The sequence below is a fragment of the Cherax quadricarinatus genome, chromosome 81, assembly GCF_038502225.1.
Source record: "Cherax quadricarinatus isolate ZL_2023a chromosome 81, ASM3850222v1, whole genome shotgun sequence".
In the NCBI taxonomy this organism is placed as follows: Eukaryota; Metazoa; Arthropoda; class Malacostraca; order Decapoda; family Parastacidae; genus Cherax; species Cherax quadricarinatus.
In genome coordinates this window covers 12,613,114-12,633,000 of record NC_091372.1, presented here as the reverse complement: position 1 = coordinate 12,633,000, position 19,887 = coordinate 12,613,114, and the positions used below count along the sequence as shown (strand labels likewise).

Genomic DNA, 19,887 nt, shown 5'->3' with positions numbered 1-19,887 from the left:
TGCAGCAGGTCAGGTTCTGGGCCCCACTTATGCAGCAGGTCAGGCTCTGGGCCCCACTTATACAGTAGGTTATGTTCTGAGCTACTGTTGTAAAGTGAAACAGCCTTGTTTTGCTTTCAAATGCATATAAAAGCCTGATAAAATGTTTGCATTATCATATATTAAGTGAGCATATACAGTACATGCATTACTTGCCTTAAAATATTTTATCCTTAGCTTATAGTAAGTGGTGAATATATTTATTGTAGGAAGTGTGGATAAAGATTGTGTATAATTAAAGAATGCTGGAAGGCTGGGCCTTCCTGTATTTATCATATCACTTATATTTGACTTAAAATATTTTCAACTTACGATGGGATATACTTCAGGTTCATCAGAATGTAACCCCATCATAGGTCTAGGAGAACCTGTTTTCCGTTATCAGTCTTTTAGTTGTACAGTAGTAAAAACTGTAGTGGGTAGTAGACCCATGGAGACTGCTAGACAATTAATAAAAAGAAGATTGTTTTCCTGAGACATAATTCAATAGCAATGTTAAGGAAGACTGTACAGAAAAAAAAAAAAACAGTTGTGAAAATATGTCATTTGCTATAACTACCCAGGGACACTATCTAAAATTACTAACACTTGCTCCCCATATTGACCTAGCAGTAGATACTTGGATGTTAGCTGTTGTAGGTGGCATCCTTGGCAGGGTGAAACATGTGACAAGTCTCCTTACATCTGCTACTTGTGTGCACCTAGCATAAATAGATACCTGGGTATTAATCAACTAATGAGCGGTTTCCTTGAGGGTGGTAGTGTACCTTACATGGGGCAGGGCTGGTAGTGTACCTTACATGGGGCAGGGCTGGTAGTGTACCTTACATGGGGCAGGGCTGGTAGTGTACCTTACATGGGGCAGGGCTGGTAGTGTACCTTACATGGGGCAGGGCTGGTAGTGTACCTTACATGGGGCAGGGCTGGTAGTGTACCTTACATGGGGCAGGGCTGGTAGTGTACCTTACATGGGGCAGGGCTGGTAGTGTACCTTACATGGGGCAGGGCTGGTAGTGTACCTTACATGGGGCAGGGCTGGTAGTGTACCTTACATGGGGCAGGGCTGGTAGTGTACCTTACATGGGGCAGGGCTGGTAGTGTACCTTACATGGGGCAGGGCTGGTAGTGTACCTTACATGGGGCAGGGCTGGTAGTGTACCTTACATGGGGCAGGGCTGGTAGTGTACCTTACATGGGGCAGGGCTGGTAGTGTACCTTACATGGGGCAGGGCTGGTAGTGTACCTTACATGGGGCAGGGCTGGTAGTGTACCTTACATGGGGCAGGGCTGGTAGTGTACCTTACATGGGGCAGGGCTGGTAGTGTACCTTACATGGGGCAGGGCTGGTAGTGTACCTTAGATGGGGCAGGGCTGGTAGTGTACCTTACATGGGGCAGGGCTGGTAGTGTACCTTACATGGGGCAGGGCTGGTAGTGTACCTTACATGGGGCAGGGCTGGTAGTGTACCTTACATGGGGCAGGGCTGGTAGTGTACCTTACATGGGGCAGGGCTGGTAGTGTACCTTACATGGGGCAGGGCTGGTAGTGTACCTTACATGGGGCAGGGCTGGTAGTGTACCTTACATGGGGCAGGGCTGGTAGTGTACCTTACATGGGGCAGGGCTGGTAGTGTACCTTACATGGGGCAGGGCTGGTAGTGTACCTTACATGGGGCAGGGCTGGTAGTGTACCTTACATGGGGCAGGGCTGGTAGTGTACCTTACATGGGGCAGGGCTGGTAGTGTACCTTACATGGGGCAGGGCTGGTAGTGTACCTTACATGGGGCAGGGCTGGTAGTGTACCTTACATGGGGCAGGGCTGGTAGTGTACCTTACATGGGGCAGGGCTGGTAGTGTACCTTACATGGGGCAGGGCTGGTAGTGTACCTTACATGGGGCAGGGCTGGTAGTGTACCTTACATGGGGCAGGGCTGGTAGTGTACCTTACATGGGGCAGGGCTGGTAGTGTACCTTACATGGGGCAGGGCTGGTAGTGTACCTTACATGGGGCAGGGCTGGTAGTGTACCTTACATGGGGCAGGGCTGGTAGTGTACCTTACATGGGGCAGGGCTGGTAGTGTACCTTACATGGGGCAGGGCTGGTAGTGTACCTTACATGGGGCAGGGCTGGTAGTGTACCTTACATGGGGCAGGGCTGGTAGTGTACCTTACATGGGGCAGGGCTGGTAGTGTACCTTACATGGGGCAGGGCTGGTAGTGTACCTTACATGGGGCAGGGCTGGTAGTGTACCTTACATGGGGCAGGGCTGGTAGTGTACCTTACATGGGGCAGGGCTGGTAGTGTACCTTACATGGGGCAGGGCTGGTAGTGTACCTTACATGGGGCAGGGCTGGTAGTGTACCTTACATGGGGCAGGGCTGGTAGTGTACCTTACATGGGGCAGGGCTGGTAGTGTACCTTACATGGGGCAGGGCTGGTAGTGTACCTTACATGGGGCAGGGCTGGTAGTGTACCTTACATGGGGCAGGGCTGGTAGTGTACCTTACATGGGGCAGGGCTGGTAGTGTACCTTACATGGGGCAGGGCTGGTAGTGTACCTTACATGGGGCAGGGCTGGTAGTGTACCTTACATGGGGCAGGGCTGGTAGTGTACCTTACATGGGGCAGGGCTGGTAGTGTACCTTACATGGGGCAGGGCTGGTAGTGTACCTTACATGGGGCAGGGCTGGTAGTGTACCTTACATGGGGCAGGGCTGGTAGTGTACCTTACATGGGGCAGGGCTGGTAGTGTACCTTACATGGGGCAGGGCTGGTAGTGTACCTTACATGGGGCAGGGCTGGTAGTGTACCTTACATGGGGCAGGGCTGGTAGTGTACCTTACATGGGGCAGGGCTGGTAGTGTACCTTACATGGGGCAGGGCTGGTAGTGTACCTTACATGGGGCAGGGCTGGTAGTGTACCTTACATGGGGCAGGGCTGGTAGTGTACCTTACATGGGGCAGGGCTGGTAGTGTACCTTACATGGGGCAGGGCTGGTAGTGTACCTTACATGGGGCAGGGCTGGTAGTGTACCTTACATGGGGCAGGGCTGGTAGTGTACCTTACATGGGGCAGGGCTGGTAGTGTACCTTACATGGGGCAGGGCTGGTAGTGTACCTTACATGGGGCAGGGCTGGTAGTGTACCTTACATGGGGCAGGGCTGGTAGTGTACCTTACATGGGGCAGGGCTGGTAGTGTACCTTACATGGGGCAGGGCTGGTAGTGTACCTTACATGGGGCAGGGCTGGTAGTGTACCTTACATGGGGCAGGGCTGGTAGTGTACCTTACATGGGGCAGGGCTGGTAGTGTACCTTACATGGGGCAGGGCTGGTAGTGTACCTTACATGGGGCAGGGCTGGTAGTGTACCTTACATGGGGCAGGGCTGGTAGTGTACCTTACATGGGGCAGGGCTGGTAGTGTACCTTACATGGGGCAGGGCTGGTAGTGTACCTTACATGGGGCAGGGCTGGTAGTGTACCTTACATGGGGCAGGGCTGGTAGTGTACCTTACATGGGGCAGGGCTGGTAGTGTACCTTACATGGGGCAGGGCTGGTAGTGTACCTTACATGGGGCAGGGCTGGTAGTGTACCTTACATGGGGCAGGGCTGGTAGTGTACCTTACATGGGGCAGGGCTGGTAGTGTACCTTACATGGGGCAGGGCTGGTAGTGTACCTTACATGGGGCAGGGCTGGTAGTGTACCTTACATGGGGCAGGGCTGGTAGTGTACCTTACATGGGGCAGGGCTGGTAGTGTACCTTACATGGGGCAGGGCTGGTAGTGTACCTTACATGGGGCAGGGCTGGTAGTGTACCTTACATGGGGCAGGGCTGGTAGTGTACCTTACATGGGGCAGGGCTGGTAGTGTACCTTACATGGGGCAGGGCTGGTAGTGTACCTTACATGGGGCAGGGCTTTGAAGTGCGTCAGGCAATATATGGTCCATGAGGGTTTACATGTTTATTTTTTTCATGCAGTAGAGTATAACAGTTTACACTGAAAGAAAGATAGCTGATAATGACATATTTCAATAGCCCCCCTCCCTACCACTGCCTCATGACATCTAGTAACTCCCCATTTTTTGTTATTACAATTATTACAATAAGCGTGTATGCACCTGGAGAAGAGAGAAGTGTAGAGGAGAGAGAGAGATTTTGGGAAATGTTGAGTGAATGCGTGGGGAGTTTTGAATCAAGTGTGAGAGTAATGGTGGTTGGGGATTTCAATGCTAAAGTGGGTAAAAATGTTATGGAGGGAGTAGTAGGTAAATTTGGGGTGCCAGGGGTAAATGTAAATGGGGAGCCTTTAATTGAGCTATGTGTAGAAAGAGATTTGGTAATAAGTAATACATATTTTATGAAAAAGAGGATAAATAAATATACAAGGTATGGTGTAGCACGTAATGAAAGTAGTTTATTAGATTATGTATTGGTGGATAAAAGGTTGATGGGTAGGCTCCAGGATGTACATGTTTATAGAGGGGCAACTGATATACCGGATCATTATTTAGTTGTAGCTACAGTTAGAGTAAGAGGTAGATGGGAAAAGAGGAAGGTGGCAACAACAAGCAAGAGGGAAGTGAAAGTGTATAAACTAAGGGAGGAGGAAGTTCGGGTGAGATATATGCGACTATTGGCAGAAAGGTGGGCTAGTGCAAAGATGAGTAGTGGGGGGGTTGAAGAGGGTTGGAATAGTTTTAAAAATGCAGTATTAGAATGTGGGGCAGAAGTTTGTGGTTATAGGAGGGTGGGGGCAGGAGGAAAGAGGAGTGATTGGTGGAATGATGAAGTAAAGGGTGTGATAAAAGAGAAAAAGGTGGCTTATGAGAGGTTTTTACAAAGCAGAAGTGTTATAAGAAGAGCAGAGTATATGGAGAGTAAAAGAAAGGTAAAGAGAGTGGTGAGTGAGTGCAAAAGGAGAGCAGATGATAGAGTGGGAGAGGCACTGTCAAGAAATTTTAATGAAAATAAGAAAAAATTTTGGAGCGAGTTAAACAAGTTAAGAAAGCCTAGGGAAAGTATGGATTTGTCAGTTAAAAACAGAGTAGGGGAGTTAGTAGATGGGGAGATGGAGGTATTAGGTAGATGGCGAGAATATTTTGAGGAACTTTTAAATGTTAAGGAAGAAACAGAGGCAGTAATTTCATGCACTGGTCAGGGAGGTATACCATCTTTTAGGAGTGAAGAAGAGCAGAATGCAAGTGTGGGGGAGGTACGTGAGGCATTACGTAAAATGAAAGGGGGTAAAGCAGCTGGAACTGATGGGATCATGACAGAAATGTTAAAAGCAGGGGGAGATATAGTGTTGGAGTGGTTGGTACTTTTGTTTAATAAATGTATGAAAGAGGGGAAGGTACCTAGGGATTGGCAGAGAGCATGTATAGTCCCTTTATATAAAGGGAAAGGGGACAAAAGAGACTGTAAAAATTATAGAGGAATAAGTTTACTGAGTATACCAGGAAAAGTGTACGGTAGGGTTATAATTGAAAGAATTAGAGGCAAGACAGAATGTAGGATTGCGGATGAGCAAGGAGTTTTCAGAGTGGGTAGGGGATGTGTAGATCAAGTGTTTACATTGAAGCATATATGTGAACAGTATTTAGATAAAGGTAGGGAAGTTTCTATTGCATTTATGGATTTAGAAAAGGCATATGATAGAGTGGATAGAGGAGCAATGTGGCAGATGTTGCAAGTATATGGAATAGGTGGTAAGTTATTAAATGCTGTAAAGAGTTTTTATGAGGATAGTGAGGCTCAGGTTAGGGTGTGTAGAAGAGAGGGAGACTACTTCCCAGTAAAAGTAGGTCTTAGACAGGGATGTGTAATGTCACCATGGTTGTTTAGTATATTTATAGATGGGGTTGTAAAGGAAGTAAATGCTAGGGTGTTCGGGAGAGGGGTGGGATTAAATTTTGGGGAATCAAATTCAAAATGGGAATTGACACAGTTACTTTTTGCTGATGATACTGTGCTTGTGGGAGATTCTAAAGAAAAATTGCAAAGGTTAGTGGATGAGTTTGGGAATGTGTGTAAAGGTAGAAAGTTGAAAGTGAACATAGAAAAGAGTAAGGTGATGAGGGTATCAAATGATTTAGATAAAGAAAAATTGGATATCAAATTGGGGAGGAGGAGTATGGAAGAAGTGAATGTTTTCAGATACTTGGGAGTTGATGTGTCGGCGGATGGATTTATGAAGGATGAGGTTAATCATAGAATTGATGAGGGAAAAAAGGTGAGTGGTGCATTGAGGTATATGTGGAGTCAAAAAACGTTATCTATGGAGGCAAAGAAGGGAATGTATGAAAGTATAGTAGTACAAAAAGAATGCAGATGTAATATATACAGACTTTGCAAAAGCCTTCGACAAGTGTGACCATGGCGTAATAGCGCACAAAATGCGTGCTAAAGGAATAACAGGAAAAGTCGGTCGATGGATCTATAATTTCCTCACTAACAGAACACAGAGAGTAGTCGTCAACAGAGTAAAGTCCGAGGCAGCTACAGTGAAAAGCTCTGTTCCACAAGGCACAGTACTCGCTCCCATCTTGTTCCTCATCCTCATATCCGACATAGACAAGGATGTCAGCCACAGCACCGTGTCTTCCTTTGCAGATGACACCCGAATCTGCATGACAGTGTCTTCCATTGCAGACACTGCAAAGCTCCAGGCGGACATCAACCAAATCTTTCAGTGGGCTGCAGAAAACAATATGAAGTTCAACGATGAGAAATTTCAATTACTCAGATATGGTAAACATGAGGAAATTAAATCTTCATCAGAGTACAAAACAAATTCTGGCCACAAAATAGAGCGAAACACCAACGTCAAAGACCTAGGAGTGAGCATGTCGGAGGATCTCACCTTCAAGGACCATAACATTGTATCAATCGTATCTGCTAGAAAAATGACAGGATGGATAATGAGAACCTTCAAAACTAGGGAGGCCAAGCCCATGATGACACTCTTCAGGTCACTTGTTCTATCTAGGCTGGAATATTGCTGCACACTAACAGCACCTTTCAAGGCAGGTGAAATTGCCAACCTAGAAAATGTACAGAGAACTTTCACGGCGCGCATAACGGAGATAAAACACCTCAGTTATTGGGAGCGCTTGAGGTTCCTAAACCTGTATTCCCTGGAAAGCAGGAGGGAGAGATACATGATTATATACACCTGGAAAATCCTAGAGGGACTAGTACCAAACTTGCACACGAAAATCACTCACTACGAAAGCAAAAGACTTGGCAGACGATGCACCATCCCCCCAATGAAAAGCAGGGGTGTCACTAGCACGTTAAGAGACCATACAATAAGTGTCAGGGGCCCGAGACTGTTCAACTGCCTCCCAGCACACATAAGGGGGATTACCAAGAGACCCCTGGCAGTCTTCAAGCTGGCACTGGACAAGCACCTAAAGTCAGTTCCTGATCAGCCGGGCTGTGGCTCGTACGTTGGTTTGCGTGCAGCCAGCAGCAACAGCCTGGTTGATCAGGCTCTGATCCACCAGGAGGCCTGGTCACAGACCGGGCCGCGGGGGCGTTGACCCCCGGAACTCTCTCCAGGTAAACTCCAGTACCAACACTCTTATATGGGTGTGAAGCTTGGGTGGTAAATGCAGCGGCGAGGAGACGGTTGGAAGCAGTGGAGTTGTCCTGTCTAAGGGCAATGTGTGGTGTAAATATTATGCAGAAAATTCGGAGTGTGGAAATTAGGAAAAGGTGTGGAGTTAATAAAAGTATTAGTCAGAGGGCAGAAGAGGGGTTGTTGAGGTGGTTTGGTCATTTAGAGAGAATGGATCAAAGTAGAATGACATGGAAAGCATATAAATCTATAGGGGAAGGAAGGCGGGGTAGGGGTCGTCCTCGAAAGGGTTGGAGAGAGGGGGTAAAGGAGGTTTTGTGGGCAAGGGGCTTGGACTTCCAGCAAGCGTGCGTGAGCGTGTTAGATAGGAGTGAATGGAGACGAATGGTACTTGGGACCTGACGATCTGTTGGAGTGTGAGCAGGGTAATATTTAGTGAAGGGATTCAGGGAAACCGGTTACATGTATTTTCATAGTCGGACTTGAGTCCTGGAAATGGGTAGTACAATGCCTGCACTTTAAAGGAGGGGTTTGGGATATTGGCAGTTTGGAGGGATATGTTGTGTATCTTTATATGTGTATGCTTCTAAACTGTTGTATTCTGAGCACCTCTGCAAAAACAGTGATAATGTGCGAGTGTGGTGAAAGTGTTGAATGATGATGAAAGTATTTTCTTTTTGGGGATTTTCTTTCTTTTTTGGGTCACCCTGCCTCGGTGGGAGACGGCCGACTTGTTGAAAAAAAAAAAAAATTATTATCATTGTTGTTCTATACCCTGTGTTGGTATTGTTGTTAGCTTCAAACCTTGTATAATATAAATGTTGTGATATATGTTATGTTAGTGGTTTTGGGGGGTTAAGAACTACATTAAAAAGGAAATAGGTAAATAAAGGTATGTGCATATTGACTATAAGTGGAAGTTTGTAAGATTTACTCTATCTTACTGTATTTTACAGTAATCTTGAGAACAACTCTGCATCTTATCAAATCCCTCATTGTTAAATATTCATATATATTTTTCATATTTAATTTTTTTTACCACACCGGCCGTATCCCACCGAGGCAGGGTGACTTAATTTAGTAATTTATACAGGAGAGGGGTTACTAGCCCTTTGCTTCTAGCACATTAGTCACCTCTTACGACATGCATGGCTTATGGAGGAAGAATTCTTTTCTACTCACCCATGGGGATTTAAAATGTTATAGACAATAATTTGTTGAACCACAGTTAATTTATAAAACATTATTTAGGATCTGTGTGGGATATAATAGAGTACTACTGTTGTATGTACTGTAGTATGTACATACATCCCTCTAATTTAGTTAAAGGATAACACTACAGTTACTTGTTTGGAAAAATATGAACTGTATGTGAACAGATTTCTGTATCTTATGATTGTTTTCAAATGCTCTGGTATGTGTAGGATTTGGTTGTCTTATGTTGCATTCAATGAAACTGAAAGAAACTAACAATTCTCTCAATTGACAGGTGACATCAACATTACTGCTCTTTACAGCCAGTATATTTTACCCCATTGTGTATGGGCTCTATAATCGAAGCATAAGGAAGGAGATAGTGGCATATGTGTGTCCAATTAGCAGTCGAGATAGACGGCGTGGAAGCTGCCACCGTCGCACATCCACACTACACTCCAACACAGGTAAGTTACTGGAAGTAGTATAAACTTGTGGTAGAAAGAAAGCGGGGTAGGGGTCGTCTTAGGAAATGCTGGAGGGAGGGGTAAAGAACGTTTTGTGCGTGAGGGGCTTAGACATCCAGCAAGTGTGCATGAACATGTTAGATAGGAGTGAGTGGAGGCATATGGTTTTTATGTCTCCATTCACTCCCGTTTAACACACTCGCACACACGCCTGCTGGATGTCCAAGTTATGAACTTGCAAAATTTGCAGACTATGTAATCTTCAAATTATTTATATCCATTTTGTCATAGCAGTGTAATTGGTTAACAGGTATTCACTAACGGCCTCTCTCTCTCTTTCTCAACAGGAAGTGTCTTGGACTTCTCATCATTGCGCAGTCGTGAGAATGAGGAACAACAACAACAGGAAGCCCTGACGTGCCCCAACCCTGGCCTCTTAACAGTACCTATAAGAACAATATCTGGTACTCTTGCTAATTCGACCGTACCTTCTCTCTCACCTCTACTCATCCTGGCAGAATATGATGATTTATCCAAGCAAAATTATGTTATCAGTGTCAGGAAGCCATCACAAGACTCTGGTAAATTAGTTTCTTATAACTTATTGTGAAACCTTCGTGACTGTGTTATTGATTTTTAAAAATTTTTTTTTTTTTGAAAGTTGCCATTTGAAAAGGTTGATAGTGCTATATAATGTGCTGTGAGAGATAAGATTTCAATCATATTTTTGACCCAGAGGGTAAGCTACCCAGGATAACACCCAATAAAGTCTGTGTACATCTTCAGGGACTGTCTTGTTTCCCTCTGGGTTCCTTTAGTTTCCTTCCCCAGAGTGTGACCCACAACAGTTAACTAACACCCCAGGTATTTACTTACCGCTAGTTAAACAGGAACAGCAGGTGTAAGAAAACATGTCCCCCACTTCATTTATGCCCGTGAATAATCTTGTCCTCAAGAAAATGATTCTGATAAAATAAGCTTTATTTTAATGGGTAAACTATAATTGTAAGTATGTTATGCATGTATTTAATAAATTATTTTTTTTATAAGGTTTATAGACATGGAATTCGGAATTAAGAAAGCGGGATAAAAAATAATCATATTGGTAGTTTTTATTTCATGTACAGGTAAACGCATATTGAATTTAAGTGAATAATTTCATAATTTATTTTTTCATCACATTATTGCTGAAATGTATTAATTAACCTTTTCTATCTATAAGACTATTTGGGTAATATTCTGCTTATGAACTTGGCTATTACTTGGAAAGGTGCCACATATCTCCCCAAGGCTAATCCTATATTTTTCATGATAGTTCTATATAACTTTTTTGCCTCTGTTTATAGGTAATGTTTGGTATGTACTTGCTGAAGTTTACTTATAGTTAAACTTCGTCCAATTATTTATCTACTTAGCTTAAGCCTTGTGACAATCTCTTAGTGTTCATATGTTATATTTATATGAACCTGTATGGGTCATCAGTAGTGCAGATATATGTAGGGGTAATAATCAGTTTGGTGCAAGAGACTTTTCAGGTTTAGTTTAGCAAAGGTTCAGACCTTGGCTTATTCTTCCAGATTGCTGCTTGTTTGAACTTTCTCCAGTATTGGCTAAGCAGGCGGGGCAACCAGGTACGTCAGGTGTTTCTTAACCTGCCTGGTGTACCCTGTTTTGGGTAAAGCCCCTAATGTTTTATGCTTAAAACTGCCAGCTCGTGTGTCCTCAGTTTATTTACTTTGAACCTACAGTTTGTTTACTTGTGTAATTTTTTGTGTTCATATTTCTTGTTGTCTATGAAACTGCATGTTCAGTTATCTTTATATATCAATAAATTTGTAACAAATGTCCAATTGTTACATCCTTGAGCAAGATGATGTTTATAGTGTAGCATGCCTAGCTGCTGCTGCCTCTTGTGATTTATTTTTGCCAAGAATTCATGACAGTATTTTATATGAAATATTCAAAGGACTAAGGTGGTGGTGTTGAGGTGGTTTGGACATTTTGAGAGGATGGAGGAAAAATAAGATGACTAGGAGGGTGTATAAATCTTGGATGGAGGGAAGGAGGGGTAAGGGTCATCCTAGGAATGGTGGGAGGGAGGGGGTAAAGGAGGTTTTGAGTGCTAGGGGCTTGGATGTTCAATAGGGTTGTGTGAGGGGTGTTAGATAAGAGTGGAGTCAGGGGCTTTTTGTGATCTGATATGCTATTTGTGTGAGCATGGTAACACTTATGAAGGGATTCAGGGAAACCAGTTACCTGGACTCGAGTCCTGGAGGTGGGAACTACAGTGCTTATATTCTGGAGGTCGGGATGTTACAGTTTGGAGGGTCATCTGAAGTGTGATGTTGGCACCCTTCTGGCAAGACTGATTGAATGAATGATAGTGAAAGTGTTTTCTTTTTTGTTAGGACACCCTACTTCAGTTGGAGATGGCCAATGTTAAAAACAGTTTTAACAAACTGGGGCCAGGACCTTATTGTTGTAGGGATATTTTCGGTTAAAATGGAAAAATCTGGAAATTAAGAAGAAAATTAAAATAAATTTTGGTAACTATTTTGTGGCTCTCCGAGTTGCCAGCTGTCAGTTCCTCTTAGTTCCACACAGTCTCTAGCTTTTTATTAATATTGTGCTGTATGAGTACATATTGTGGGTTCTCAGGAGTAATGCGGTGCCTTGTTCTATATATATATAATACACACACACACAATGTTAGTATATAAATCATCATATCTTAATGGAAATAATAATTTAGTCAGGTATCTGAAAGTGTTAAATTTAGTTTGGGTTAAGTAATATAAAATGTAACCTTGTAGTACAGTATTATTTTACTGGAAAAAACTTGGAGTAGGGGCCCCGTATCCATGGGGAATACCTTCCAAGGACCAGCCATGGATACCCAAACCATGAACAGTAGCAGACACTATAAGTCCTATACATACCTGTTATAAAGTTAAATTGATAGATTATGGAAAATAAGTGGAGAATTATCACTTTTTCACTGATGGGAAGCACTTCACGGCTTCTCTTAGGCTTTGAAGAACTGCCAGCTTCTCTGCTTTTGTGCTTTGGGCCACTATTATGCAAAATTAAAAGGTATTTTTGGGCCACAGTAAACTGTGGATAACTGAAACTGTGGATATCGAATCAGTGGATACAGGGGTTCTACTGTACACTGCCTTCATACTGTAGGTGGTAAACATACTGTATGTGAACCCCCCCCCCCATCACCAATGCCAGGATACCATATGTTCGGACCTTTATATCACAGTCTACTGCTGCAGTTTTATATCATGGGCTAACAATTTATTCAAGCCTGCCAGTCACAGCTCCAGTGCAATGTTTAGAACCTGACACTTCAAATGAAACAAAAAATCCCCAGAAAGCCATCCTCTGCATCTTTGACCAATATTTCATTAGTATTACATGGATTTCAATTATATATAGTATAGTAGTATCTACACATCTTGTAGGAGTGAGGAAGAGCCAGTTGTGAGTGTGGGGGTAGTTCGTGAGGCAGTAGGTAAAATGAAAGGGGGTAAGGCAGCCGGGATTGATGGGATAAAGATAGAAATGTTAAAAGCAGGTGGGGATATAGTTTTGGAGTGGTTGGTGCAATTATTTAATAAATGTATGGAAGAGGGTAAGGTACCTAGGGATTGGCAGAGAGCATGCATAGTTCCTTTGTATAAAGGCAAAGGGGATAAAAGAGAGTGCAAAAATTACAGGGGGATAAGTCTGCTGAGTATACCTGGTAAAGTGTATGGTAGTTATTATTGAAAGAATTAAGAGTAAGACGGAGAATAGGATAGCAGATGAACAAGGAGGCTTTAGGAAAGGTAGGGGGTGTGTGGACCAGGTGTTTACAGTGAAACATATAAGTGAACAGTATTTAGATAAGGCTAAAGAGGTCTTTGTGGCATTTATGGATTTGGAAAAGGCATATGACAGGGTGGATAGGGGGGCAATGTGGCAGATGTTGCAAGTGTATGGTGTAGGAGGTAGGTTACTGAAAGCAGTGAAGAGTTTTTACGAGGATAGTGAGGCTCAAGTTAGAGTATGTAGGAAAGAGGGAAATTATTTCCCAGTAAAAGTAGGCCTTAGACAAGGATGTGTGATGTCACCGTGGTTGTTTAATATATTTATAGATGGGGTTGTAAGAGAAGTAAATGCGAGGGTCTTGACAAGAGGCGTGGAGTTAAAAGATAAAGAATCACACACAAAGTGGGAGTTGTCACAGCTGCTCTTTGCTGATGACACTGTGCTCTTGGGAGATTCTGAAGAGAAGTTGCAGAGATTGGTGGATGAATTTGGTAGGGTGTGCAAAAGAAGAAAATTAAAGGTGAATACAGGAAAGAGTAAGGTTATGAGGATAACAAAAAGATTAGGTGATGAAAGATTGAATATCAGATTGGAGGGAGAGAGTATGGAGGAGGTGAATGTATTCAGATATTTGGGAGTGGACGTGTCAGCGGATGGGTCTATGAAAGATGAGGTGAATCATAGAATTGATGAGGGAAAAAGAGTGAGTGGTGCACTTAGGAGTCTGTGGAGACAAAGAACTTTGTCCTTGGAGGCAAAGAGGGGAATGTATGAGAGTATAGTTTTACCAACGCTCTTATATGGGTGTGAAGCATGGGTGATGAATGTTGCAGCGAGGAGAAGGCTGGAGGCAGTGGAGATGTCATGTCTGAGGGCAATGTGTGGTGTGAATATAATGCAGAGAATTCGTAGTTTGGAAGTTAGGAGGAGGTGCGGGATTACCAAAACTGTTGTCCAGAGGGCTGAGGAAGGGTTGTTGAGGTGGTTCGGACATGTAGAGAGAATGGAGCGAAACAGAATGACTTCAAGAGTGTATCAGTCTGTAGTGGAAGGAAGGCGGGGTAGGGGTCGGCCTAGGAAAGGTTGGAGAGAGGGGGTAAAGGAGGTTTTGTGTGCGAGGGGCTTGGACTTCCAGCAGGTATGCATGAGCGTGTTTGATAGGAGTGAATGGAGACAAATGGTTTTTAATACTTGACGTGCTGTTGGAGTGTGAGCAAAGTAACATTTATGAAGGGGTTCAGGGAAACCGGCAGGCCGGACTTGAGTCCTGGAGATGGGAAGTACAGTGCCTGCACTCTGAAGGAGGGGTGTTAATGTTGCAGTTTAAAAACTGTAGTGTAAAGCACCCTTCTGGCAAGACAGTGATGGAGTGAATGATGGTTTAAGTTTTTCTTTTTCGGGCCACCCTGCCTTGGTGGCAATCGGCCAGTGTGATAATAATAATAATAATAGTATCTACACCACTTTACTGTATGATGTACAGTGCTTTGTGCTTTGGGCTTGCAGCTAATATAAGCAGTTTACAGCGAAGTTCTGGCAGGTAGTGTTTGTTCGAGTACCGAGGTTCTACTGTATTTCAAAGTGAATTGGCTGTGTGTGTAGTGGGTTGAAGTAACATGGAAATATGAGAAAATGTTGCAGTGTCTGTATTGTATAGAAATTATTTCTTCTATATTTATTCTTTTTTTGTGTTTGAAGCATGGTTATTTTGAGAATGTTTTGTATAGCACTCCACTATACTAATTAAATCTAGTGCATGATGTGCAACTGTTGCCTTGGTAATGTTGATGTGCATATTGCTCAATCAGTCTGATAAGCATTGTTAAATTGGGCCAGTAAGTAGATGGGTGATCAAATACACAGCTTCACCCTTAGAGAAACATTGGGATATTTGCCCTATACCTGTAAAACAAATTAACCCTAGAGTGCTGTTACTCATAAATATTATGATGCCGCTTTATATCAGGTTTAATTCCATCAAGTGTATGGAGATATTCTTTCGGGCCAACTCAATAGTGATTCTTCATGGTCTGGTGGAGCGCCAGGCTTCTCATATCTCAGATTTATAAGCAGTACTGAAAAATTTAACTTTTGAAGATACAGTATTTCTACCTAACACTTAAGTACTTCTAATAGGTCTGAAATTTCCTAAACATTGGCATTTGTCCAGTATGTGTCTTCCCGAGGGACTGGAGAGACTAAGCACATTTGCAAAGAATTTATTCTAAGTTTTTAGAGTGGTAGCAATTTAGGGTAAACCTAGAGCAGTGTTGCTAACCTGAGAGGTGCTACTTCTTAACGGAGGCTTTTAAAATTTAGGGTTAGTATGAGAAGGTATCTAGAAAACAAAGTTGAAACGTTATTACAAATTCAAGTGATAAGACAAATTTCCAACACAGGTTAATGAAAAAAATTTAATGATAATTTTTATATTTTTTTTTATTTTCCAGTTGTATTTTACAGCATTGAATCCTGATACATGTGCATACACGTGTGCACGCACTCACATGAACACACACACACACACACACACACACACACACACACACACACACACACACACACACACACAGACATACACACGAACATGAACACACAGCACCCAGAAAAACACAGGTTTATAAACAACAACCAACATGGTTTCAAGGAAGGAAAATCCTGTGTCACAAACCTACTGGAGTTTTATGACAAGGTAACAGAAGTAAGACACGAGAGAGAGGGGTGGATAGACTGCATTTTCTTGGATTCTCAAGAAGGCCTTCGACACAGTTCTTCACAGGAGGTTAATGCAAAAGCTAGAGGATCAGGCACGCATAACAGGAAAGGCACTGCAGTGGATCAGAGAATATCTGACAGGGAGGCAACAGTGAGTTATGGTACATGACAATGTGTCAGAGTGGGCACCTGTGACGAGTAGGGTTCCACAGGGGTCAGTCCTAGGACCTGTGCTATTTTTGGTATATGTGAATGACAGCCGGGTCACCATATGGAGAAGACCCGGGCCGGAAGTACCGGCAAACCTCTAATGAATGAATGAATGTGAATGACATAACAGAAGGAATAGACTCAGAAGTGTCCCTGTTTGCAGATGATGTGAAGTTAAAGAGAAGAATTAAATCGGTCGAGGATCAGGCAGGACTACAAAGAGACCTGGACAAGCTACAAGCCCGGTCCAGCAACTGGCTCCTTGAATTTAACCCCACCAAATGCAAAGTCATGAAGATAAGGGAAGGGCAAAGACTGCAGACAGAGTATAGTTTAGGTGGCCAAAGACTGCAAACCTCACTCATAAAGATCTTGGAGCGAGTATAATACCGAGCACATCTCCTGAGGTGCACATCAATCGGATAACTGCTGCAGTATATGGGCGTCTGGCAAACCTGAGAATAGCGTTCTGATATCTCAGTAAGGAATCGTTCAAAAGACTATACACCATATACGTCAGGCCCATATTGGAGTATGCAGCACCCGTTTGGAATCCACATCTGGTCAAGCACATCAAGAAATTAGAGAGTGCGAAGGTTTGCAACACGATTAGTCCCAGAGCGAAGGGAATTGTCCTACGAAGAAAGGTTAAGGGAAATCGGCCTGACGACACTGGAAGACAGGAGGGTCAGGGGAGACACGATAATGACATATAAAATACTGCAAGGAATTGACAAGGTGGACAAAGACAGGATGTTCCAGAGATGGGACACAAAAACAAGGTCACAATTGAAAGTTGAAGACTCCTGTGAGTCAGGGATGTTAGGAAGTATTTCTTCAATCATAGAGTTGTCAAGAAGTGGAATAGCCTAGAAAGTGACATAGTGGAGGCAGGAACCATACATAGTTTTAAGACGAGGTTTGATAAGCTCATGGAGCAGGCAGAGAGAGGACCTAGTAGCAGTCAGTGAAGAGCCAGGTCCAGGAGCTATGACTTGACCCCTGCAACCACAAATAGGTGAGTACAGATAGGCGAGTATATATGTACACACACACAAACAGCTGTGTCTCGACCCCTGCAACCACAAATAAGTGAGCACACAGAATACATGTTTTTGTCAGTTGCACAAAGTTTTCCTAAAGGTAAGAAGAAATTCTGTGTTGGTTTAACATTTTTATATTAACCATTTTTGCATAGATGTTGGAAAATTAGTAATACAATACTTCCCTAAAGATTTTCGCATACTGGTACATTTTAACATAGTATTACAAAAGTTGAAGACATTAAAGAAATTAGTAGTGTATATGAGTGAAGAGGCATGAAAGAGAAAGAGTCATTGAAAATGTAATTAAAATAAGTATTTAAAAAATTAGCTCAAGACAACTAAAGTGTGATTTCAATATACGTAAACATGCGTACAATTACCGAGTCAGGATTTTTTTTTTTTGTAAATTATATTCTGTGTTTGATCTCTAATGTACATTTGAGGAATGCCAGTTGATTAGAATTTTTAATTCTCAGGAGCAGTGATGGGCAGTAGTGATGACCCTGATTCTGACATGGAAACTCCTGCATGTCTCCCACAACATATTCATTCCACACGTCGGGTGTCAGCTCCAAGCATTCTTGATACTGTGTGTGAGAATCCACATACCATTAAAGTGCCACTTGATGCCATCAACAACATGTCTTCAGCAACACACAAAAGAAAGTCGCCAATAATTCCTTTTGCTTCTCAAATGCTTAATGCTGGTGCCAAAATCAGTTCATTAAGACGGTCACATAGTCTGGAGATGATGACTTCCTGTGATAACATTGTTGAAAAAGAGACAACACTGAAAAATAAAATAACTTATAGCAGTTTGCATAAAAAACATTCCCTTTCTCCAGTAGTAAGAGAAACACATTTCAACACACCATCTGCCTGTGAACGAATTCAGAGACGGAAAAGCTCTGTATCGGTGGTGAAAGTAGTGGCAATTCCAGAGGACATTGGCACCCTGGAGTGTGCAGACTCTGGGAGTAGTGTGGACAGTGGTGGTGATGGTGTTAAAACATGTGCCAACAGGCAGGTAAGTATTGATGAAGGGATAGGAGTAGACTGTCTTATAGAAGAGGAAAGCATTTGAAAGAATGCATCAAATCTCCACAAACCTTAAAAAGGTTTAGAGAATAGGTGGAACATGCATGCAATTGGTTTTAAAAGTTCTGCTCCCAAAACCCAAGACCAAACTTCATTGTTAACTGGCTGGTCAAGCTGGCTGTTGGCACTAATGGCTTGCATACTCTGGATTGCTCTTGCAGCTGGTCCCCTCAGGGAAGGTGCCTTGATGGTGGTAAGGAACTTTTGATCCAAGGAAGTGGACCTATCTGGCCCCTCCTTGGATCAAATGTGATTGCCTCTCATTCCTTATGTACTGTATAACCCTTATGAGTTTAGTGCTTTCCCAGATTATAATAATCTTAGTGTGTGTGGTGTAGGTACAGTACATCTTTTTTAGTTATTCACTATGTACCTCTACCATTATTATAAGCACAAAGAAGTGCTAAACCCTATAGGGTCCTACAGCACTGCAACCTGTACCATAAACCAGCTAGTTCTTCCAAAGTTTTCCATGGCCTTAGCTCTCAGTATTGCTAATATTAGGGCTAGTAAGTATGTTTAAACCCTTATACTTCATCCTCATTCCTTAGTTTAGTAACTGTGGTTGAGCTTCCTGCTCCCAGCTGACTTTTCTATAATAATAAAATGTTCCCAGCTGAAAAGACCTGAATTTTTTCTGGGAGAGGCAAGATATATGGGCAAGTCTCTCTTCACCTGCTGTCCTTGTTCACCTAGCAGGAAATGGGTACCTGGGTGTTGGCTGTTGTGGGTCACATCCCAAGGAAACAAATTAGTACCCCAATATTATTAAGTGCTAAACTCATAATGGTTATACTGTACAGTGAAGCTAGTACTCCAGTAAAAATAATACATTGACTTTCTCGAGTTACTCTAGATTAACCCTTTTGAGGGTAATCCACTTAGTTGTTTTCATCATTTATCCTTGGCATTTTGCAGGTCATTGTTAGGAGACTGTACTTTATATTTCTATATTCAGCATTTATACCCTTCTGTGAATACTACCCATACTATTATTATTAATTTTGTATTGTAATATCCACACAGTAGTCTATGTTAATAGGGGAATTTACATTTCCTCAATGTCTTAAGTTTTATTTATTTCTGCACTTGTGTAAAACAAATTACACTACCTCATCTATACCATGTTCCTGAAGTTTTATCAATACATTGTGTAAAAGGTCATTTGAATTGTGATGTCTTCTGTGAATTGTGATCTATTTCTTTGGGTTTGCCTTGCCTTTGGTGGGGAATAGTGTTAAAAAAAAATTGTGGTCTTTGGTCTCACTATATGAGACCAAAGATCACAATTTTTTTTTTTTAACACTATTCCCCACCAATCAAGAATACTGTAAGCCTTACTATTAGTAAGGCTTACATTATTCTTGATTGATTTGTAGGTGATACAAAGCCTTAGTATAGTTGACAGGCTTTAAATGCAACAAGTAAACCAGTTAGGAAATGTCAGGTCACTGAAGAATACAGTCATTGAGCTTAGTGGTGAGAACCTGGTAGTACATGATGCCAACAAATTATAGTTGAGGAGACGAGCAATAACTTAGGACATTTTACTATGCATAAATTTCAGTACTAAGACCTTGTTCACTCCAAACATACATGTTGACTGAGAAACAAAGGTTTATATAGGACAAGGTAGCTCAGCTTTTTAAGTTAGGCGAGCTGAAAAACTCAGTAGCTTTAAAATCAAACAAATGCAAGCAAGTGATTTGGGAT

At 42.7% G+C, this 19,887-nt stretch overlaps 1 protein-coding gene across 2 annotated transcripts in view; it reads left to right on the top strand.

Annotated features, from left to right (window-relative positions):
* Nucleotides 1-19,429, top strand: part of LOC128699791 (uncharacterized) — a 105,923-nt gene extending 86,494 nt beyond the window's left edge. The window contains exons 9-12 of one of the 2 annotated variants that reach the window (XM_070102450.1): nucleotides 9,115-9,286; nucleotides 9,634-9,867; nucleotides 10,864-10,917; nucleotides 17,553-19,429. In XM_070102450.1, coding sequence (XP_069958551.1) covers nucleotides 9,115-9,286; nucleotides 9,634-9,867; nucleotides 10,864-10,917; nucleotides 17,553-18,160 — 1,068 coding nt within the window. In that variant the 3' untranslated portion in view covers nucleotides 18,161-19,429. The remainder of the gene's footprint in view (nucleotides 1-9,114; nucleotides 9,287-9,633; nucleotides 9,868-10,863; nucleotides 10,918-17,552) is intronic. The other variant, XM_053792528.2, reaches the window with a different exon arrangement.
* Nucleotides 19,430-19,887: the final 458 nt, after the last annotated feature.